Here is a 17,940-nt window from a genome sequence, read left to right on the forward strand (position 1 = left end):
CTACTGGCAGTAGGCTTATAAATGCGGCAAAAAATTAAAGCACTCAAAATAATAGGCCCGATCGGTTACTGTACAGTACATATATATTTTTGCACATGATCTCTCGTATCTAGTATTGTCTTTGATAACCTAAACGCAGGACATACTTGACATATTTAGTATTGAGCGGTACTGGTTTTAATTTATAAATCAGTCAGGTTAAATATTTATTAAATATAAATAAAATAATTTTTAAGTCTTAATTAAAGTCCAACTGGCTAATTAATCCTCTGATTTATCATTCATTCGCCATGTCAGCTGTTTATTTTTTATGCATCGTTTCGGAATCAACTAAAGAGCAACTACATGTATATTTGTGCAGATTTAAAATGGGGATGTTGGTTCGATCCATCCCTAATCTTCGCTCGCCGAGGGAGGAACCGATTCGCGTATTTCTTTATGAAGAGATGGGATTAGATTATTCTCTTTTGAGAAGTCGACAGGTAGGCTATAGCCTACATCCACTTCAGTCGGATGTAGGCTATGCCTGTCCACTTCTCAAAAGAGAATAGTATTAGATGAGAAAATAGTGTAAAAAAAAGAATCGGACACTTGCCTACCAAAGATATCCGATACCAACCCTCTTGAATTTTAGTGCCATATGGCAGAGTTATTCATTTAATTACATAAACCTATAATTTATAGTTATAAATATGTATTTAACTAATCCCTTTTCCCGCGAAACACTGACCCTATTGAGTTCTACATGTATTATCAATTGCATTAACAAAAGTAGGAATAAACAGGAACGTAGCATCGTTTTTTAAAGTGGGAGGAGGGGGGGGGGCAAACTTATCCAAAAATCTTGACCAAAAAAAAAAAAAAAAAAGAAGAAAGAAGGCAACTTCTCAAAGTCATGAAAATCCTAACTAATCCGGGGGAGGGGGGAGCAGAGCATAGCGTACCTCTAACTTTATATAACACCAATTTTATTCTGTTTATTTCCTTCCTTTCCGAATTCCATTTTATACAGCCCCCCCCCCCCCCCCCCCCCCCCCCCCATGCCCGATGCTACGTGTCTGGGTATAAATATAGCCATATCCCTTCAAAACTTAAGGGTCTTCTTTTTTAAAGATAATTTTTCTTTTTCCTTCTACTTTTTATAATTATAAACTAATTGAAATAACTGTTTGTTTTCATTGTCACATATTGCGCTGTCACCTCAAAGTAAAACATGAGTATTGACAATGATTAGATATATGTAAAAGTAAGTAATTTGCATTTTTAACAGAAACATGTATTTTCCCTCTTAAAATTGGGAATGGAATCATTTTCTTAGACATCCCTTGAAAGCGCATTCCATTCATTAAAAACGTGGGAACAAACGAAGATTCATACAATTGTAAACAACATTTTGGTATAGAGTAATTCTGTGCATTTTTGGTAGTATAGTTAGATGCATTGACACGTTTGTTTGGAAAAATATGCATTACATAACTGAGTAAAATATTTCGGTCAATTATATACATTATTTTGAACCTTGATATTTCCCTTCTACTACAAAGCGTTTCCCACCCTGTTTCAAAGTAAAGAGATTCCTTAAACACAAAAATAGGTATATCAATTGTAATTTTTCTAATTTTTCAGAATCAGTATACCATAGAACATCCGCCCCATACATCAGATTCTAACTTAGGCCTTATAAATGAAGTACATAGTTGTGACAGTGAATTACTTTTAAGTTTAAATTTGAGTATTTTCATTAATCCCAAATTCGTATTCCATGAGCGTTTGCTTGAATAGTATATATTATAATCTGCAAAAATGTTAACATATTATCTGCTATATCCTTTACATAAATAAGAAATAACAATGGCCCAAGTAGAGAGCATTGAGGCACTCTAACATTAAAATACTTAATAGAAGAAAAGTGTTTGGTTCTCGATACACAACCCTTTGCATGCTTTCTATTTACAAGGTTACAACTATTAAACAATTGGAATAGTAGTACCATATGAAATTTAAACAATAAACCTTTATGCCAAACTCGGTCAAATGCTTTTGACAAGTCGCAAAAAATCATAATACAACAAGCCTGACCTTTATTAAATGCTCTTAAAATATGATCATACGCTTCTCTACGCTGATCAAAAGAGGAGGGATACGGTAAAAATCCAGCTTGATACTTCAAGGGTCTTGGACACCATTTGAGCTCAAATTTTTCTAAATTTATTTTTTCATTTTTAATATTAATGATTTGTCAAAATTTGAAGCTACAAGCTTCAACAAGTGTTACAAGCGAGTTACAGAGGTCAGAATTCTTTGTTTTGTAACACAAAACTCGAATCCTGTAATTGTTTACATAGCGTTTTATTGGTATCAGTTTTAATCTAATGTTGCTTTTATTTGTTGATAAATTTATTTATGAACTCATTGAATCAGTCTCTTGTTTGCCACGAGGTATTTTGTCAAAGAAATTGTAATTTCTCTACTTTACATTATTTGTAAACAAATAAAAGACTCGAGCTTTGTTTACATAACCACGACTTCTTTCCTCCGTGTCTCTCTTATAGCTTGACTTCTTACATTCAAATTTTGGTGAATCAATTTTAAAAATACTCGAGTAAACCATTTTATACAAAAAAATAAAGATAAAATTTTCATCTCAAATCGTGTCTAGGTCCCTTTAAGAAAAGATTTTCTCGTGAGAAAAGTTGTATACATGTCTAAAAATAATTTGCTCCATTGTCTTTGAAACACATTTTTAAAATAAGGAAACAGGTCTGAAATTTGACATTGGAGACGATTCACCTTTCTTGTATAAAGGCAGGACATTGGATATTTTTCCACAGCTTGGAAATATACAATCCCTTAAATGAACAACAAGCATAGAGGCTCTCCTATTGTCTACATAGTATTTTTATGCATTTTATGACTAACATTAACCGGCTCCATAGCTTTGTTCGCTCGATGGATTGAAATAATATCTATTACATCTTGTTCAGAAATAAATACATCTGAGATAAAATTGTTGCATGCAGAATTGAATTCCGGTAAGCTAGCGTGACTGTCATTGGCGTTAAGACATGAAATGGAGGAAAGATAAATATTTAAAATTCGGCCTTTTCTGCATTTGTATAAGTTATGAATTGTTTACCATTTTCTAGGGCAAATTGCAATGGGGGAATCTCGGTAGACATTTTGATATCAAAAACATTCTTCAATCTCCAATAAAATTTGAAATTATTTTTACTGGAATCTAAAAGATTCTAAAAATCTATGAAATGTTTTAATAATTATCAATAGCATATTTTTTCATATTGTTTTCTTTATTATGTGATTTTTGAATTTTTGCATATCTAAAGCGTTTTTAGATTTCCTTGCTATCTTCCTTAAACGGTTTCTCTGTCTAATCTCTTTCCGTAAGGCTGAGTCAAACCATGGTTTACATATATGTATCTTTACTAGCCAAGGGTTTCCGATCTGCACAGCTCCAAAAAACCTTTGGCTAGCGAAGATAACGCGGCACACGTAAAGGTATGTTTACAAAAATTTCTTATGATATCTCGGAAGAAAGTTCCTAAGACAAATCGAAAAATATCCATCCTGTATAGATGATTCAAATACATGTATTTGTCATATATGGAAAATAATAAGATATTTCGAAATTATAATAATAATAATTGTAATAATATAAAAACTTTGTACCTGATGCAATAAATATTATTTAATACATACTCCTATTCTTTTTAAATTCACGTATATGCATTTGAAATGATTACATGGGTTACACTTAGAATCTTTAAGTATATATTCATTGGACATGTGTGCCAATACCCCCACCCCCTCGCCGCGAAACATTATAAGTTTTATTATTGACGATTGTGAATACTCCGAGATTTGCGTCAAAAGGGAAAATAATTGTTATCGGAATGAAATGAATTGAAACATTATCAAAAGAACTTAAGCAAACGAAATTATTCCGTTATTTAAAAGTACCTCTAAGTATCTAAATAATTTATTCATAAAGTGAACAAGGAAGTTAATTAGCTGCAGGTCTGTAGCTCCCGGTCTGAAAAATTCCGATGGTCGTCCATCCGATTTTGTTCAGACAGGGAGCTACAGACCTGCAGCTACAAGGAAGTGAGATAGAAAAGTACGTTTTAATCATATATTTATATGAAACATCTAGTTCAGACATATATGCAACAATTTTATGCCCAATTTGCCTGTGATATAATGTATACTTTTTATATATTTACAAGAAATTAGTTCACACAACTTGAAAAAGTTGAACATTTTAAAGATTAAAACCGGAAATCCCAACGGTTAAGTTGGAAAAATCCACTTTAAAGTTGAAAATTCCAAGTTTAAAGTTGAAAATTCTAACTTTAAAATTGGAAAAAATAAAAAAAATCAATCTTAGATATTTTAAAAGTTTGAAATTTCAGAGACATACAGACTGTCATCGTCGGATACCCACGGGTGATCGCGTCTTTTACTTAAAAAACGCGATCACCCGTGGGTATCCGCGACGATGACAGACTGTAGTACTAAATATATATGTAGTAATTCAAAACAGCCGGGAGATCCACAAGAGTGAAGTCCTGTATTGCAAAAGACACCAAGCACGGGGCGATGCCAAAGTACTTATTATTACAATACATATACCGTGTTAGAGTTGTTTTGGTTATAAAAATACACATCGGTATCGTCGTCCTGAAAATATTGTTTCGTCTCAAATTTCATTGGTCAAGCCAGTTACACCCTCATGCATTCGGAACTACTCGAACACTCATTGAGTGTGGAAGAAATCAGAGGAGTGGTATTTCAGGTCAAGGCCTCAAGGAGAAGCGATGTCCGTAAGTTTTCAACTTTTAATTGAAGATTACAATGATTTAAACACTCTTGAACAGTGTAACCTTATATTTATAACAACGAACAGAGAGCAGAAATCTTTGTTTTTATTGTGAAGATGATCAGAATTTCTTTTGTCTTCAATGCCATTGATCAAAGCAGGTGTTTACCACAATGATCCAGTTTGGTGGCAGATTGTTGGCGGATCTCAATGGAGTATTATGAATTCATTTTACACAATTGTGTATATTATTTTTAATAACTACATTATCAAATTAAAGAGACAATTATGATAGCAGAAATCATTTATCTTTATAATATAATACGTGTACAATGACAAATTTCTGCTTGTTTGACTTGTTAAAAATGTAAATCAAACTGCCAATTTTGAGCCATTATAGTGTTAACAAGTACCAATTCTTGATTGACATATATATAACCTTTGTTTGATATGTATGCCAAAAAGGCAAGGGGTCAGGAAAGGGGGAAGCCTTTATGAGCCTGGGGTCTTCCCATTATAGCTGTGGCTGATACTGGAAAGTTCTGTGGAAGTTCCTGAGATTTAGGGCTCAAACAAAATGGCCTTATTGCTCTCGCATATAATATATGTCTCGCAAGTTTATTCATGTCTTGTGAAATCATTTTATATAATTAATTATTCTCATTAGTATGTTCTGGTATTAATATTTATTTAGTTAGTACTTCATTTTATTTTGTTTTTCCTTGGACCAAAATTTTTTACTTTGATTGGTTTAAACATAGTGCGTGACTGCCTCATATATCTCTATGTTTGTTTAGTGACAATATTCGGCAATATGGGCGTCACGTGATGATGCTTTGCATACTCATATTGACTTTTAATATTATTTGATGCAGAAACCACTCGTCGTAAGTTCTTAAAATATTTAGAGTAGTTCTTTAAAATTGGAGTAGTTGCCCTTTGAATATTGACGTCACATTGTTGTGTCTGAAACAGAACAAAATAGCAGCATCAAGATTTGCTCAAATCTCTGCAGAGGAAAGAGAGAAAACATTTAAAACTGAATAGCAGCAAAACATTATGAATAAACTTTGAATGAGTTAAATTGGATGAGATGTTAGGCAACTTGTATACATGAGTTTGCATAGATCATCGCTTTTTGTGAATAAAGTCATTTGTCTTTGAGAAAACAAAACACTTATTAGGTTTATTACTGACTGACTATAGAAATATATTGAGTCGATAAATTAAATAGATGACTGGGTTTCGCTTCGCCATCTATGAGAATGATGAACCCGATATATCTCTGTAGTCAGTCTTTAAAAAACATATTAAAATAATAATAGAATACTCCAAGTTTAAGATAGGGAGGGCATTGAATTGTTTACTTGTTTGTAATATGAATAATAATTAGGAAATTTTGTATGTTCATGTATATAACTTTGTCTAATCCTTTCACAAATATTACATACTTTAGTCTTAGATGTATATGCATGACTGTATAATTGCATGTGTAAACATGGCAAAATAAAGACTTCTGAGGTGAATATAACATGAACTATAGAGTCAAGGTACCTGGTAATTGACAAATATCAAATGTCAAATATGCTTCTATGAGATAAATTAGAATTTCCTTTCACAAGGATAAAACAAATTTTCTCCGAACCTGATATGCATTTATTTGATGGATACATGCTTTTTACTATTTAGAAACGGCGATCGGAGGGAACTGGGGCAGCACCAAGGGGTAAAAAGGTCAAGGATGAACCCTCCCCCACACCCAGCCCCTGCATAGGTCCCCCTGCCTGTAATGGAGCAGGGAACGAAGTCATTAAAGACCCATTTTGCGATCCAGACAATCCAAAGAAAGTCACGTTTCAGGATGTTAGTGCAGCTGCTTATAAAATCAAAGATGGGATTCACCACAGTCCGTGTATTGTAAGTTGATGACCACACAGATGCTATATTTGTAGACAAAATAGGATGTTGTTATACAATATTTTATTGATGAGTCTCCATCATTAATCCTTTGCATTACAGTGCTCTTCCTCCTATGAAATTCTGTTTATGGTGGTATGGAACATCCGTCGATATTAACGTGGATAAAAATTATTATCAAAGTACTTTCACCGGTTTATGAATTTCAAATTTTACAATATTTGACCAAAAATTATGTTTTAAAATTTTTTGGAAAGGTAAACATTATTAGCCCCATTGGGATTCGAACTCATGACCTACAGATTCGTAGTGAACGCTCTCAACCATTGCGCTACACTGGTAACAATGTAGGGAAAGAAAATTATTCTTGATTTTATAGTTTATTTTGATAGGAAGTACGTCACAATATGGAGGTCTCCCATACCCCCTTAAATATAAATACAAGTACTAGCTGTTCTCTATTGCCTCATTTCAGAAAAATTGAATTGAATTCTAAAATGAGTTTTATTTTATGCAGGTACATGTCATTTTCGGTACCTATCACTTGATCATATTGTCGTTAATGAATAGTAATTGTAAATTTGTACAGATTAAAAACTTTACTTTTAATTTCCACTCCCTTTCACTCCCGCATACAAAAATAAGGAATTTTAAAGCCCTCCTATCTCTTAGTAAGAAGTAAAGCATAGAACCAGGTCTCAGTTGCCTGCATTGGAATTATTTATTTCCGAGCTATTTTGGAAAAACAATTGTTAGTGAGATCAAGGACATACAAAGTGTCTTTTTAACAATTTTCCATCGCAGGAATGTGACAACCTCAGAGTTGTTAGTATACACAGTAACATTAGACTTAACTAATTAATTGTCATTAATTAACTAGTAAAGAAATGAGTTTCTCTTTTTTTTCATTGACAGAAATCTAGAATGTCTTCCATGCTGGACATGGAAATCTATTTCAAAAAGGAATTCTTGCAGTTTACAGGAAGGTAAAATAATTGATTTAAAACTAAAGAAACATATGTAATTGAAATGATTTTTTGTATTTAGACATGTACCATGTTCTATTTACACAGACAAAATTTTATAAGATTATAGGTTTCTGTTTAAGTTTTATTAAAGATGATTTAATTGATTTTTTTTTAATTTAAAAAAAAAATATCATCTTCAATTACATAATTGGACTTTTTCTTTTTTATTTGCTAGTTTCAAAGAAAGAGGGGCAAGATATGCTTTGAGTCAATTACCAAAAGTAAGAAAACATCAAACAAACATAAAGAAATTTGGGGGTTTTTTTATTCAAGGACAAGATGATACTACAATTTAGCTATTATCATCTTGTCCTTGAATCGTGGTTCATGACTAATCTATTTATGATTGATGTCCTCCTCAATCATTTTTTTTTCACCAGACCATGAGCTTTGTCCTTTACTTGTATAAACTCTCAGGCAAAAGTCAAGGTCATTCTAATTAGGAGTTAAAAAGTTGATTTTCATTTTTTGAGCTATTAAATACATGTACTCAAAATAAACAGAGGGAGACAATCTGCTCCTCTTGTGTGGGAAGGAGTGGATTCATCTGCAACTTCTCTTGTCTATCAGACTAGGGGAATAATAACCATATTAAAGAAATATTCAAGGCTGCCTAGCCAAAATCCAAATTGATTGGAAAATACACATGTACTCCATTTTGTGTAAAATTCTAACATCAGATGATGCTATTACATTAAAAATGCTTTCTGCGCTCCTCTGGAAAGACCTAAGATGTTGCATTTGGATCATCACTTTGGCCAGCTAGTAAAGATGACTAATTGAATTATACAGGGCCTTAATTAAAACTTTTGTATTAGACTGATGACTGAAATTTAAAATAGTGTACATTTTAATGTATTAATAATGCTGAAAGGTCATAATGATAAGGGTTTTATAAAATGGAACCTTTTGAAAACTGATGCAGTAAAAGTTCTACCAGATAAATTGAATGATTCTAATGTTATATGTGATTGAGTTCTTTTAATTGAGTTGGTGTTTGTGCTTTGAATGATTGTGTTCTTCACCCACAGGAACAGAAGGCAGTCGGGGTAATAGCAGCCAGTGCTGGTAACCATGCACTGGCCCTGTCTTATCATGGACAGTCTCTGGGCATTCCTGTTACCGTGGTGATGCCACTCATAGCGCCAATGATGAAAGTCCAAGCATGCAGAAGCTACGGAGCAAACGTCATTATCCAAGGCAACGATATATCAGAGGTAAATGAAATTTTGTTGTAGTATACATTTTAAAATATACAGAAACTGCTGTACTACTTTTAAAATGTACAGTTAACTTAAGCTGTCTTGATAACCTACAAAGAGGCTTTAGTTTTTACTGAGTTTTGTATTTTACAGACGTACCGGGTACATTTATTTTGTGATAAATTAGGAAAGAACTTGGTAAAAGATTGCGTAGAAAATTTGACCAATATACCCTGTATTAACATGCGTATGTTTTTATCTATTTCAGTCAAAGGTTCATGCACAGAAATTGGGTCAAGAAAATGGGTGCATTTACATTAATGGGTAAGAGTTTTCTTTGTTTTATCAAGAAAAAATGAATTATTACGTATAAGCTTATAAATTTTGGAAATGTATCCATTCTCAAAGTTTATCATCTTCCTAGCTACGACCACCCACACATCCTGGCAGGACAAGGCACTATGGGATTGGAGATCATCGAACAGGTGCCCGATGTCGATGCGGTGGTCATTCCTGTGGGAGGGGGAGGACTAATTGCAGGTGCAGCACTAGCCATCAAAAACCTGAAACCTTCTGTAAAAATCATTGTGAGTTTGTGTGGATGTGCTGTGTTGAAATGATGTTAATATTAGCAGCGTTCATGTATAAAAATATTTCTTGTGTATCTCCTGACCTGAAACTTTCCCTTGGTTTTACTTTATAAATATATACTACATGACTTGGAACTTTAGTCGAGTCTTATATTTCACTACAAGCTTTAAGTAATTTGAATTTTCATAGATTAGTCAAATTCATTCATATCGCACAAAATGTTTCTGACAATATCAATGGTAAAGGAGTTAATGAGAGATCGTCAGTATTAATTAATATCTTTAAACATTGAAAATATTTTAGTTTTAGACTAGAATTAATATAATTTTGTGTGTTTTCAGGGTGTTGAATCAGAGAGGTGTGCCAGTTTTTCTGAAGCCATGAAAGCTGGAAAGCCAGTCCGCACTGAGGTGTCCTCTACTATTGCTGATGGTGAGGCTACATCTTCAATATTTGAAAGAGTAACACAGTTCTTCATATCCACAGAGCTGTATTCATTGCATGAAACATAAAAATACTAATAAATGTATTTGGATTTTTTCAGGTTTGGCTGTGCCAACAGTGGGAGTGAATGCATTTGCAACAGCAAAGGATCTTATTGATAAAATGGTTGTTGTAAAGTAAGTACTGGCACATTGCCAACACCCTTTTGACTGAATAAGCCTTAATGACTAAAAGTATTGAAGATGATATATGTACTTCATTTACTGACAGCTAAAACTATTTGGTTCTTTGGACAAATAATTGATATCAGGATTTCACAGTTTGATAAAATGCTGTAATTCTTGATACAGTTAGAAGGAGCTGGATGATGAACAGTATATCTAAAAAATGAGGAATCAAATATCAAAATAGTTTATTTATTCTTGACTGCTGGACAAAAGTCAGTATTTTTCATCAATGCTTTTAAATACTATAAGCTTGTGATCTTTGTATCTACAAGTATTCAGCAATAATACTGTTATTTAGGGAAGAATACATAGCTTTGGCCATTCTGCGATTGGTTGAGTTAGAAAAGGCCATTGTGGAAGGTGCAGGGGCAACAGGACTGGCAGCCATATTGGAGGGATTACTACCAGAACTTGAAGGGAAGAAGTAAGTTTATCAGTTATTGAGGTAATTAGTTGACTATGGTTGAAATTCATAATGCACATGTTATTACAAAAACCCTCATAATTGATGTCTTAAAAGAGCTTTTGTTGAATCTTGGATGCTTTCTTATGAAGTTGTTTTTTAGAACTGCACAGCTCTTTTAACCTGTTTTTTTTTACATTCTACTTCTAGAGTGGTGGTGGCTCTATGTGGTGGAAACATTGACACCACAGCTCTGGGGCGCGTGATAGATCGGGGCCTGGCAGCAGATGGACGACTCATTAGATTTGTGGTGACTGTGTCGGACAGACCAGGAGGGATAGCGGAGCTCACTAAGCTCCTGGCTGATATGGGAGTCAGGTGAAAATCAGTATATTGTTGGAAGACATGTAACAGTTCATGTGTTCACTCATCATCTGAAATCAATAAGTGGTCTCATTTTTAACCGGGTTTTCCAACGGAAAAATCCGGTTATTAAAATGGTGAAAATGGCGGGCGGGCGGGCGGGCGGCTGCCAAAAGGGTACCCTCATTGTACGGATAACTCCTCCTACAGTTTTCAAGATAGGAAGTTGTTCTTTTGCAGATCAATTGTACATATATCAGAGGTGTGCATATTGCTAGGATTTTGATTTCCGATAATTTATGGAAAAAATACCAGCTTTTGAACTTAGTCATTTTTTGGCAAAATATTGCATATAGGGTACCCTCATTGTACGGATAACTCCTCCTACAGTTCTCAAGATAGGAAGTTGTTCTTTTGCAGATCAATTGTACATATATCAGAGGTGTGCATATTGCTAGGATTTTGATTTCCGATAATTTATGAAAAAAATACCAGCTTTTGAACTTAGTCATTTTTTGGCGAAATATTGCATATAGGGTACCCTCATTGTACGGATAACTCCTCCTACAGTTCTCAAGATAGGAAGTTGTTCTTTTGCAGATCAATTGTACATATATCAGAGGTGTGCATATTGCTAGGATTTTGATTTCCGATAATTTATGGAAAAAATACCAGCTTTTGAATTTAGTCATTTTTTGGCAAAATATTGCATATAGGGTACCCTCATTGTACGGATAACTCCTCCTACAGTTCTCAAGATAGGAAGTTGTTCTTTTGCAGATCAATTGTACATATATCAGAGGTGTGCATATTGCTAGGATTTTGATTTCCGATAATTTATGAAAAAAATACCAGCTTTTGAACTTAGTCATTTTTTGGCAAAATATTGCATATAGGGTACCCTCATTGTACGGATAACTCCTCCTACAGTTCTCAAGATAGGAAGTTGTTCTTTTGCAGATCAATTGTACATATATCAGAGGTGTGCATATTGCTAGGATTTTGATTTCCGATAATTTATGAAAAAAATACCAGCTTTTGAACTTAGTCATTTTTTGGCGAAATATTGCATATAGGGTACCCTCATTGTACGGATAACTCCTCCTACAGTTCTCAAGATAGGAAGTTGTTCTTTTGCAGATCAATTGTACATATATCAGAGGTGTGCATATTGCTAGGATTTTGATTTCCGATAATTTATGGAAAAAATACTAGCTTTTGAATTTAGTCATTTTTTGGCAAAATATTGCATATAGGGTACCCTCATTGTACGGATAACTCCTCCTACAGTTCTCAAGATAGGAAGTTGTTCTTTTGCAGATCAATTGTACATATATCAGAGGTGTGCATATTGCTAGGATTTTGATTTCCGATAATTTATGAAAAAAATACCAGCTTTTGAACTTAGTCATTTTTTGGCAAAATATTGCATATAGGGTACCCTCATTGTACGGATAACTCCTCCTACAGTTCTCAAGATAGGAAGTTGTTCTTTTGCAGATCAATTGTACATATATCAGAGGTGTGCATATTGCTAGGATTTTGATTTCCGATAATTTATAAAAAAAATACTAGCTTTTGAACTTAGTCATTTTTTGGCAAAATGTTGCATATACTGTACATGTAGGGTACTCCATTTCACTGGATAAGGGTTGACATGGATTATGGATACAGTTTACATAAAAGAAAACCCGGTTTGCTGTCACATTGACAGCTTTTCACTTGTTCTCATCTTGAACTAATGACCTAGTTATAAAGAGAGAACTTATTGTAATACTTTTGATCTAGTACCGTAGGTATTGAATACAATATTTACAGTGTGTTCTTCTAATTGTAGCATCAAAGACATATTCCACGAAAGAGCATGGCTGAAAACAGATATATTTTCAGTCCAGGTAAGAATGTACAGTGAGGCTAAATTACAATCTCCCCTTATGACAGCATTAGAGAGGAGTTTTTAAATGAAGGGTCATTTTCATGGGAAAGGGAGATACATGTATTTTGTATTGTAGGTAAAATGTGTGGTGGAGGCCCGAGATAAAGCTCATTCGGAAGAATTAGAGGCAGCTCTAAGAAAGCGCTATGATCAAGTTGCCTGGTTACCCAAATACTTCTAACAGTTACAGTCTTGGAAGTGAGGCCTGCTGCTAGTTTCAGTGAAAGAATTCTTAAATTACCTTCTTTTATTTCACCAACAACGTACATTAGTGAATTGTTTTTCCAGTATTTATTCTAATTTACACCGGTTAAGCCGAAGATCTCAAAATATTTTTAGGTAACTGCCTGTATGACATTGATGTATCTTTTGTTCTTAGTTTATAATCAATCATTTTTATTGACTTTTTGGATACAAATTAATGTTGACAATCTTGAACATGTGCATTTCTTACTCTTTTTGTTTTACCAAAATGCTTGCACATGCTGTCATCTCTTTTGGTATATGTATATGTATTTTTCTTTGTTTCGAAGAAGTGTTGATTCCTTGATGTTTTCTGACTAATATCCCTTTATGATTAGGGAATTTTATGAAAAACAATATGAAAACATATGACTTCTTCCTCCACTTAAATTTATGATATAATAAGATGAGATTTTTTAATTATATTTTTTAATAAAGAAAAATAACAAAAATATATTGAAGAATACCGTAATTTTTTTTTTCTGAGATTTTTTTTACTTGTATTTGTTTACTCATTTTGTATGTTAATTGATTTTTGACACTTAGTCAGAACTATTTCCTTACATTACCATGCAGATAAGATATTTACAAAGAATCTCAAATGTATTTCTGTTGGTCAACAGTTTATATATAAAGTCATGTGTTGGATGGGCATTTTTCAGTCAGGCTTCAGTGTTTCAGGTCTCAGACTGTCACACTGTAGATTCCTAATTAACTGCGAGGAATTATTTTCCATGTAAAATCGCGAGAGGCAACCTTCGCGGATATAAAATCTCGCCATTACTTTCTGAGGGTTGAGAACTATAAGAAATAAGGAGAAAATTACCACGTTCACGATTTTATATTATCGCGATTTGATACAAACCAGTGGGATCGCGGAATGAAGTACTCGCGTAATATAAAGAATTAACAGTAATTGTATGGAGAATATCATTTCCGTAAACTAATGACCAGATGTTTGTCATATATATGCCTGATCAAAACCCTCTAATTAATTTTGCAGTACATGTACAACACATTGCTGATGAAAAGTGATATACAAATTATAATTCTTTAAAACTATAACTTTAAGATAAAGATACATTTATTGTTACTCGATGTCCATTTATCATTGGAAAACATGCATTTTCAGTCCCTCTTTGGACTGTTAATCTTTGTAAACAATCAACACAAATTAGATTTAATGTTTTTTTGGTATTTTTCACCTTATTTTGTTGTTTGAATGCTAGTTGATATACATTTTAATGTCAGTGTGCCAGCTATTATTAGATGGACAACTCAAGTCACAAATGTCTGTACTCTGTATAAAATTGGTTGTGTTAAAATCATTTTCACTTATAGTTTTGATTTTATTACATGCTTCATTATAGTGCTATTCATGCAGAACCTCTTTAATTGTACTTACATTATATCATGGTCAATGTAATGGATTTGGCAGGGTTTAATATTTTTGAGTTATTGTTTTGATGTGAGTTTTTTATTTTTTAGCATAGATTGAAGTTGACCATGACATTTTTTTTATTTTTCTCAAGTTTTTATTGCGCTCATTATTAAAGTCAACTTTTATTAGCCACAACTTTATTAAAGACAGTGAGGTATTACAATATGTATAGCTATTGCTCATACCTGTATGTGCCTATCCTGCAGGAGTTTAGAGTGACTAATGGTTGCTTTGAGAGGTTCTCATGAAAAAAATTGTAATATTTGTCACCTATGAATCAAATGTGGTTCATATCATTATTTCAATCCTGTAGGGAATACATGTTTTTAAAAAATATCAATTCAAACATCCTGTAAACCAACTTTTAACATGCGACGATTTTATTTTGCAATCTACTGGAGATAAACTGGTCCCCAACAACTAATTTTCGCAATCAAGGTGCAGATTATCTTAAATTAATAAACATGAGATAATTAATTGAGAACCAGTGCATGGTATGGGATAATCGCAACATCTTATGAATACACCCTATGAATATTTCTCACACACAAATAAAAGTTGGTTTGCAGTATTTTTGTTTTAATGTTTGTTTTTTAGAATTCAAATAATTTAAGTTTTGGTGTAACAAACAAAAACATGACTTTTGGACTTGTGTGCTAATTTGAATAAAAGTATCGATTTTAATTTATTGCCTAAAAAATAATGTTCACCAATCATTATTCATTTTGCAAATAATTTGAAATATTTCTTGATATCAACCTGTCTTGTAATATATCTCATTTTTACGGAAGTCTTTGTCCCGACAAATAGTCACAACAAACCAGCTGAATTACTAGTCACTCTCAAAATATACTTGTCATGATTAAAAATTAGTTTTTATTACAGTTTCAGTATTATTTGTAACTTTTTATGTGAAAAATTTATATTTCATAATTTACAGGTTTTATGGTTTATCTATTTTACCTTGTTCAGTTTAATGATACCGTCTTTAAAATTAAACAACTTTGCATATACATGTAGACCACGCATTATGTTACCCAAAACAAAAATCATATAAAGATTCATTGAAACGAATACCTTAATCTGTAAATTTGGTTTGAACTATAAATATATTATTTCTGTTTGATACAAGCGTTAATCTCTTCTTTGGCAAATCTAATTGATATTTTCCTAAGGTTTCCAAAGACATATGCTATTAGTACATACTTATACCTCGAAGTACATTATGTAATATCCATAATGCTTAAAAGGTCTTGAGATATGGACTTAAAAAAATCCATGTGACCTAATTATATTTTTAAAGAGCCATTTGACTTTACTCTTAAAGTTTAAGTAATTTGGATTACACAGGAATTCAAACTGACCAGAAAAGTGTAACAGAGTCTTAAATCTCTTGCGTATGATCATTATTCTTTACTGTTTAAATCAATCTAAACGTCTATCTTTAAAATGGTATACGTGTACTAGTACTTAGCGAGGGCAAATGACTTCATGTATCAAGATTACAATGACTCTCCCTAGCTGGCGAAAAAAAAGAAAAGAAAAGAAAAGAAAAGAAATATACAAAAGTCAGACGATTTCTTTAACAACCCCATTGAACACAATATTCCTTGGTTCTTTCCTTTTGATATTTAATTAATTGATAACATATATGCATCAGCAATGTTCAACAATTCTATTTGATGAATTCCCTATACGGGTCATGGTATTCCCGTAAAACAATACACTTTATGTAGAGAACGAATGTAACATACCTGGAACAACCGAATCGAAGATATTTGCAAGTAGGACATTTGGTTATTTTGAAACACGAACGACCACCCTCTTCTTTTTAATTGTGAATAAAAATAAAAAAACATCCAAACAACGGGTATTCTGTACGTTATTTTGTAGTCAGTTTTGTTTATCTGCTAATACAGTAAATAAGCATATTATTTAAGGTCAGACGACACGTTCCTCGAGAATCTTTTTTGTATCTTCTCGTAATAAAGAGTTCCAATAAAAAACATTAATTTTATAATTATTTTAAAAGTGATCAAAATTTACTTGGAATTGGTATATGTCTAGATGGTCGAGTGGTTAGAACCGTGGCCGCTCACTGCCAGAAGCGTATAGGTTTTAGAGGTCGTGAGTTCAAAGCCCCGGTCCCACCGCCACCAACATTTTTTAATCACTCAACTCAGTCCTCAACTCAAATCCTTAAAGAAACAGTGCATGAATTTGAGGTCAAAACTCAGACTTGAGGCTGAGTATTGACTTGAGGAAAGTTGGTGATAATGGGGCCCGGCCCGGCGGAGATATACTAGTAGTTCTAATATAATGAATTTCGCTATGCTGTAGATATATGTATTTTTATATCAGCAAATCAAGTGTATTTTCAAGAAGATTATATAGAAAATTGCATACTCCAGTATTTTGAAGAAATGCCTGGTAAGGTACCCTAATTTTTTGCAAGAAAGCTTGTCAAAGTAGTAGTAAACCATTAACAAATTCCTGGAAAAAGTTATCTAAAATTGAGGAACGTGTCGTCTGACCTTAAGAAGGAAAAAGGGAAAAATGATGGTAAATTTTGCAGATATACTAGTAATCTGAAGAGATATAATGAAAAATGTGTTCTGATTTTTAAAACAATTCCAAAGAGTTGTAGTTATACACCGGTTACTTCTAAGAGTAGTGTTGGGACCTTATTGGAGGTTGAACTTTGACCCGTAAGTATCGGTTATCCTGTACATGTCCCGAAATCACAAGGACCACTATGTGTCTTCCGAAGGAACTCGCAGATACCTACAAGCCGCCATTTCTTTGTACAAGCCCTGTTTCTCCTCTTGTTTGGGATCGGGCAATTCCTCTTTGAGTTCTTTAATACTGTGGGTCATTAATTTGGTAAAATACTTGAATTTCAGCATTCCTGTATAACTTTGTGACATTCGACGCAGGACTTTCTTCTCGACATCATTTTTGTTCATTTTCTGAAGCAAGTCTATGGTATGGAAACTTTGGCTTCTAGCTTTCAGGTAATTAGGTTGGGGCTCTCCCTCAAAGCTGGGTAATTGCGTCCTAGATCGCGAAAGTCCCACCAGGCTTGTGCTTCGGTCTCGCATTGGAGGTATAGTTATTTGTTCATGCTGAAGACGTTGTCTCATGACATCTCCCATACTGTTGCTTCGTTCACGTTCCCGAGGCGTCGGCGTACGTTCGGTTCCCGACGAAACTTCACTGTCGATATTGCTGCTATTCCAAGAGAAAACCGAATTTTCGTTAATTTCTGGCAAAGACAGCGACATTGGTTTCACCGTTAATACCTTGGA

The 17,940-nt window shown here is 33.3% G+C and overlaps 1 protein-coding gene across 2 annotated transcripts; it reads left to right on the forward strand.

The window, feature by feature from the left end:
- The first annotated feature begins 4,807 nt into the window (after positions 1-4,807).
- On the forward strand, positions 4,808-15,645 carry LOC105331397 (L-threonine ammonia-lyase). 2 transcript variants are annotated; one of them, XM_011433543.4, is made up of 13 exons: positions 4,808-4,841; positions 6,527-6,754; positions 7,670-7,740; positions 7,958-8,003; positions 8,814-8,999; positions 9,253-9,308; positions 9,409-9,571; positions 9,917-10,007; positions 10,120-10,195; positions 10,545-10,670; positions 10,860-11,027; positions 12,850-12,907; positions 13,025-15,645. In XM_011433543.4, exons 1-13 carry the CDS (start codon positions 4,836-4,838, stop codon positions 13,127-13,129), a joined length of 1,380 nt encoding a protein of 459 aa, XP_011431845.3. In that variant the 5' UTR covers positions 4,808-4,835; the 3' UTR covers positions 13,130-15,645. The 2 variants fall into 2 exon arrangements, with proteins under 2 accessions (XP_011431845.3, XP_065923145.1); XM_066067073.1 differs by lacking the exon at positions 4,808-4,841 and adding an exon at positions 4,996-5,052.
- Positions 15,646-17,940: the final 2,295 nt, after the last annotated feature.

This window comes from Magallana gigas, chromosome 7 (assembly GCF_963853765.1).
Source record: "Magallana gigas chromosome 7, xbMagGiga1.1, whole genome shotgun sequence".
Lineage (NCBI taxonomy): Eukaryota > Metazoa > Mollusca > Bivalvia > Ostreida > Ostreidae > Magallana > Magallana gigas.

Bases quoted from the DNA above. Each gene is read 5' to 3' on its own strand.
- LOC105331397 (XM_066067073.1), top strand. From the start codon at position 5,011: ATGATCCAGTTTGGTGGCAGATTGTTGGCGGATCTCAATGGA. The intron at 9,000-9,252 runs GTAAATGAAATT...TATCTATTTCAG, and splicing joins AAGGCAACGATATATCAGAG to TCAAAGGTTCATGCACAGAA. The intron at 9,572-9,916 runs GTGAGTTTGTGT...GTGTGTTTTCAG, and splicing joins AACCTTCTGTAAAAATCATT to GGTGTTGAATCAGAGAGGTG.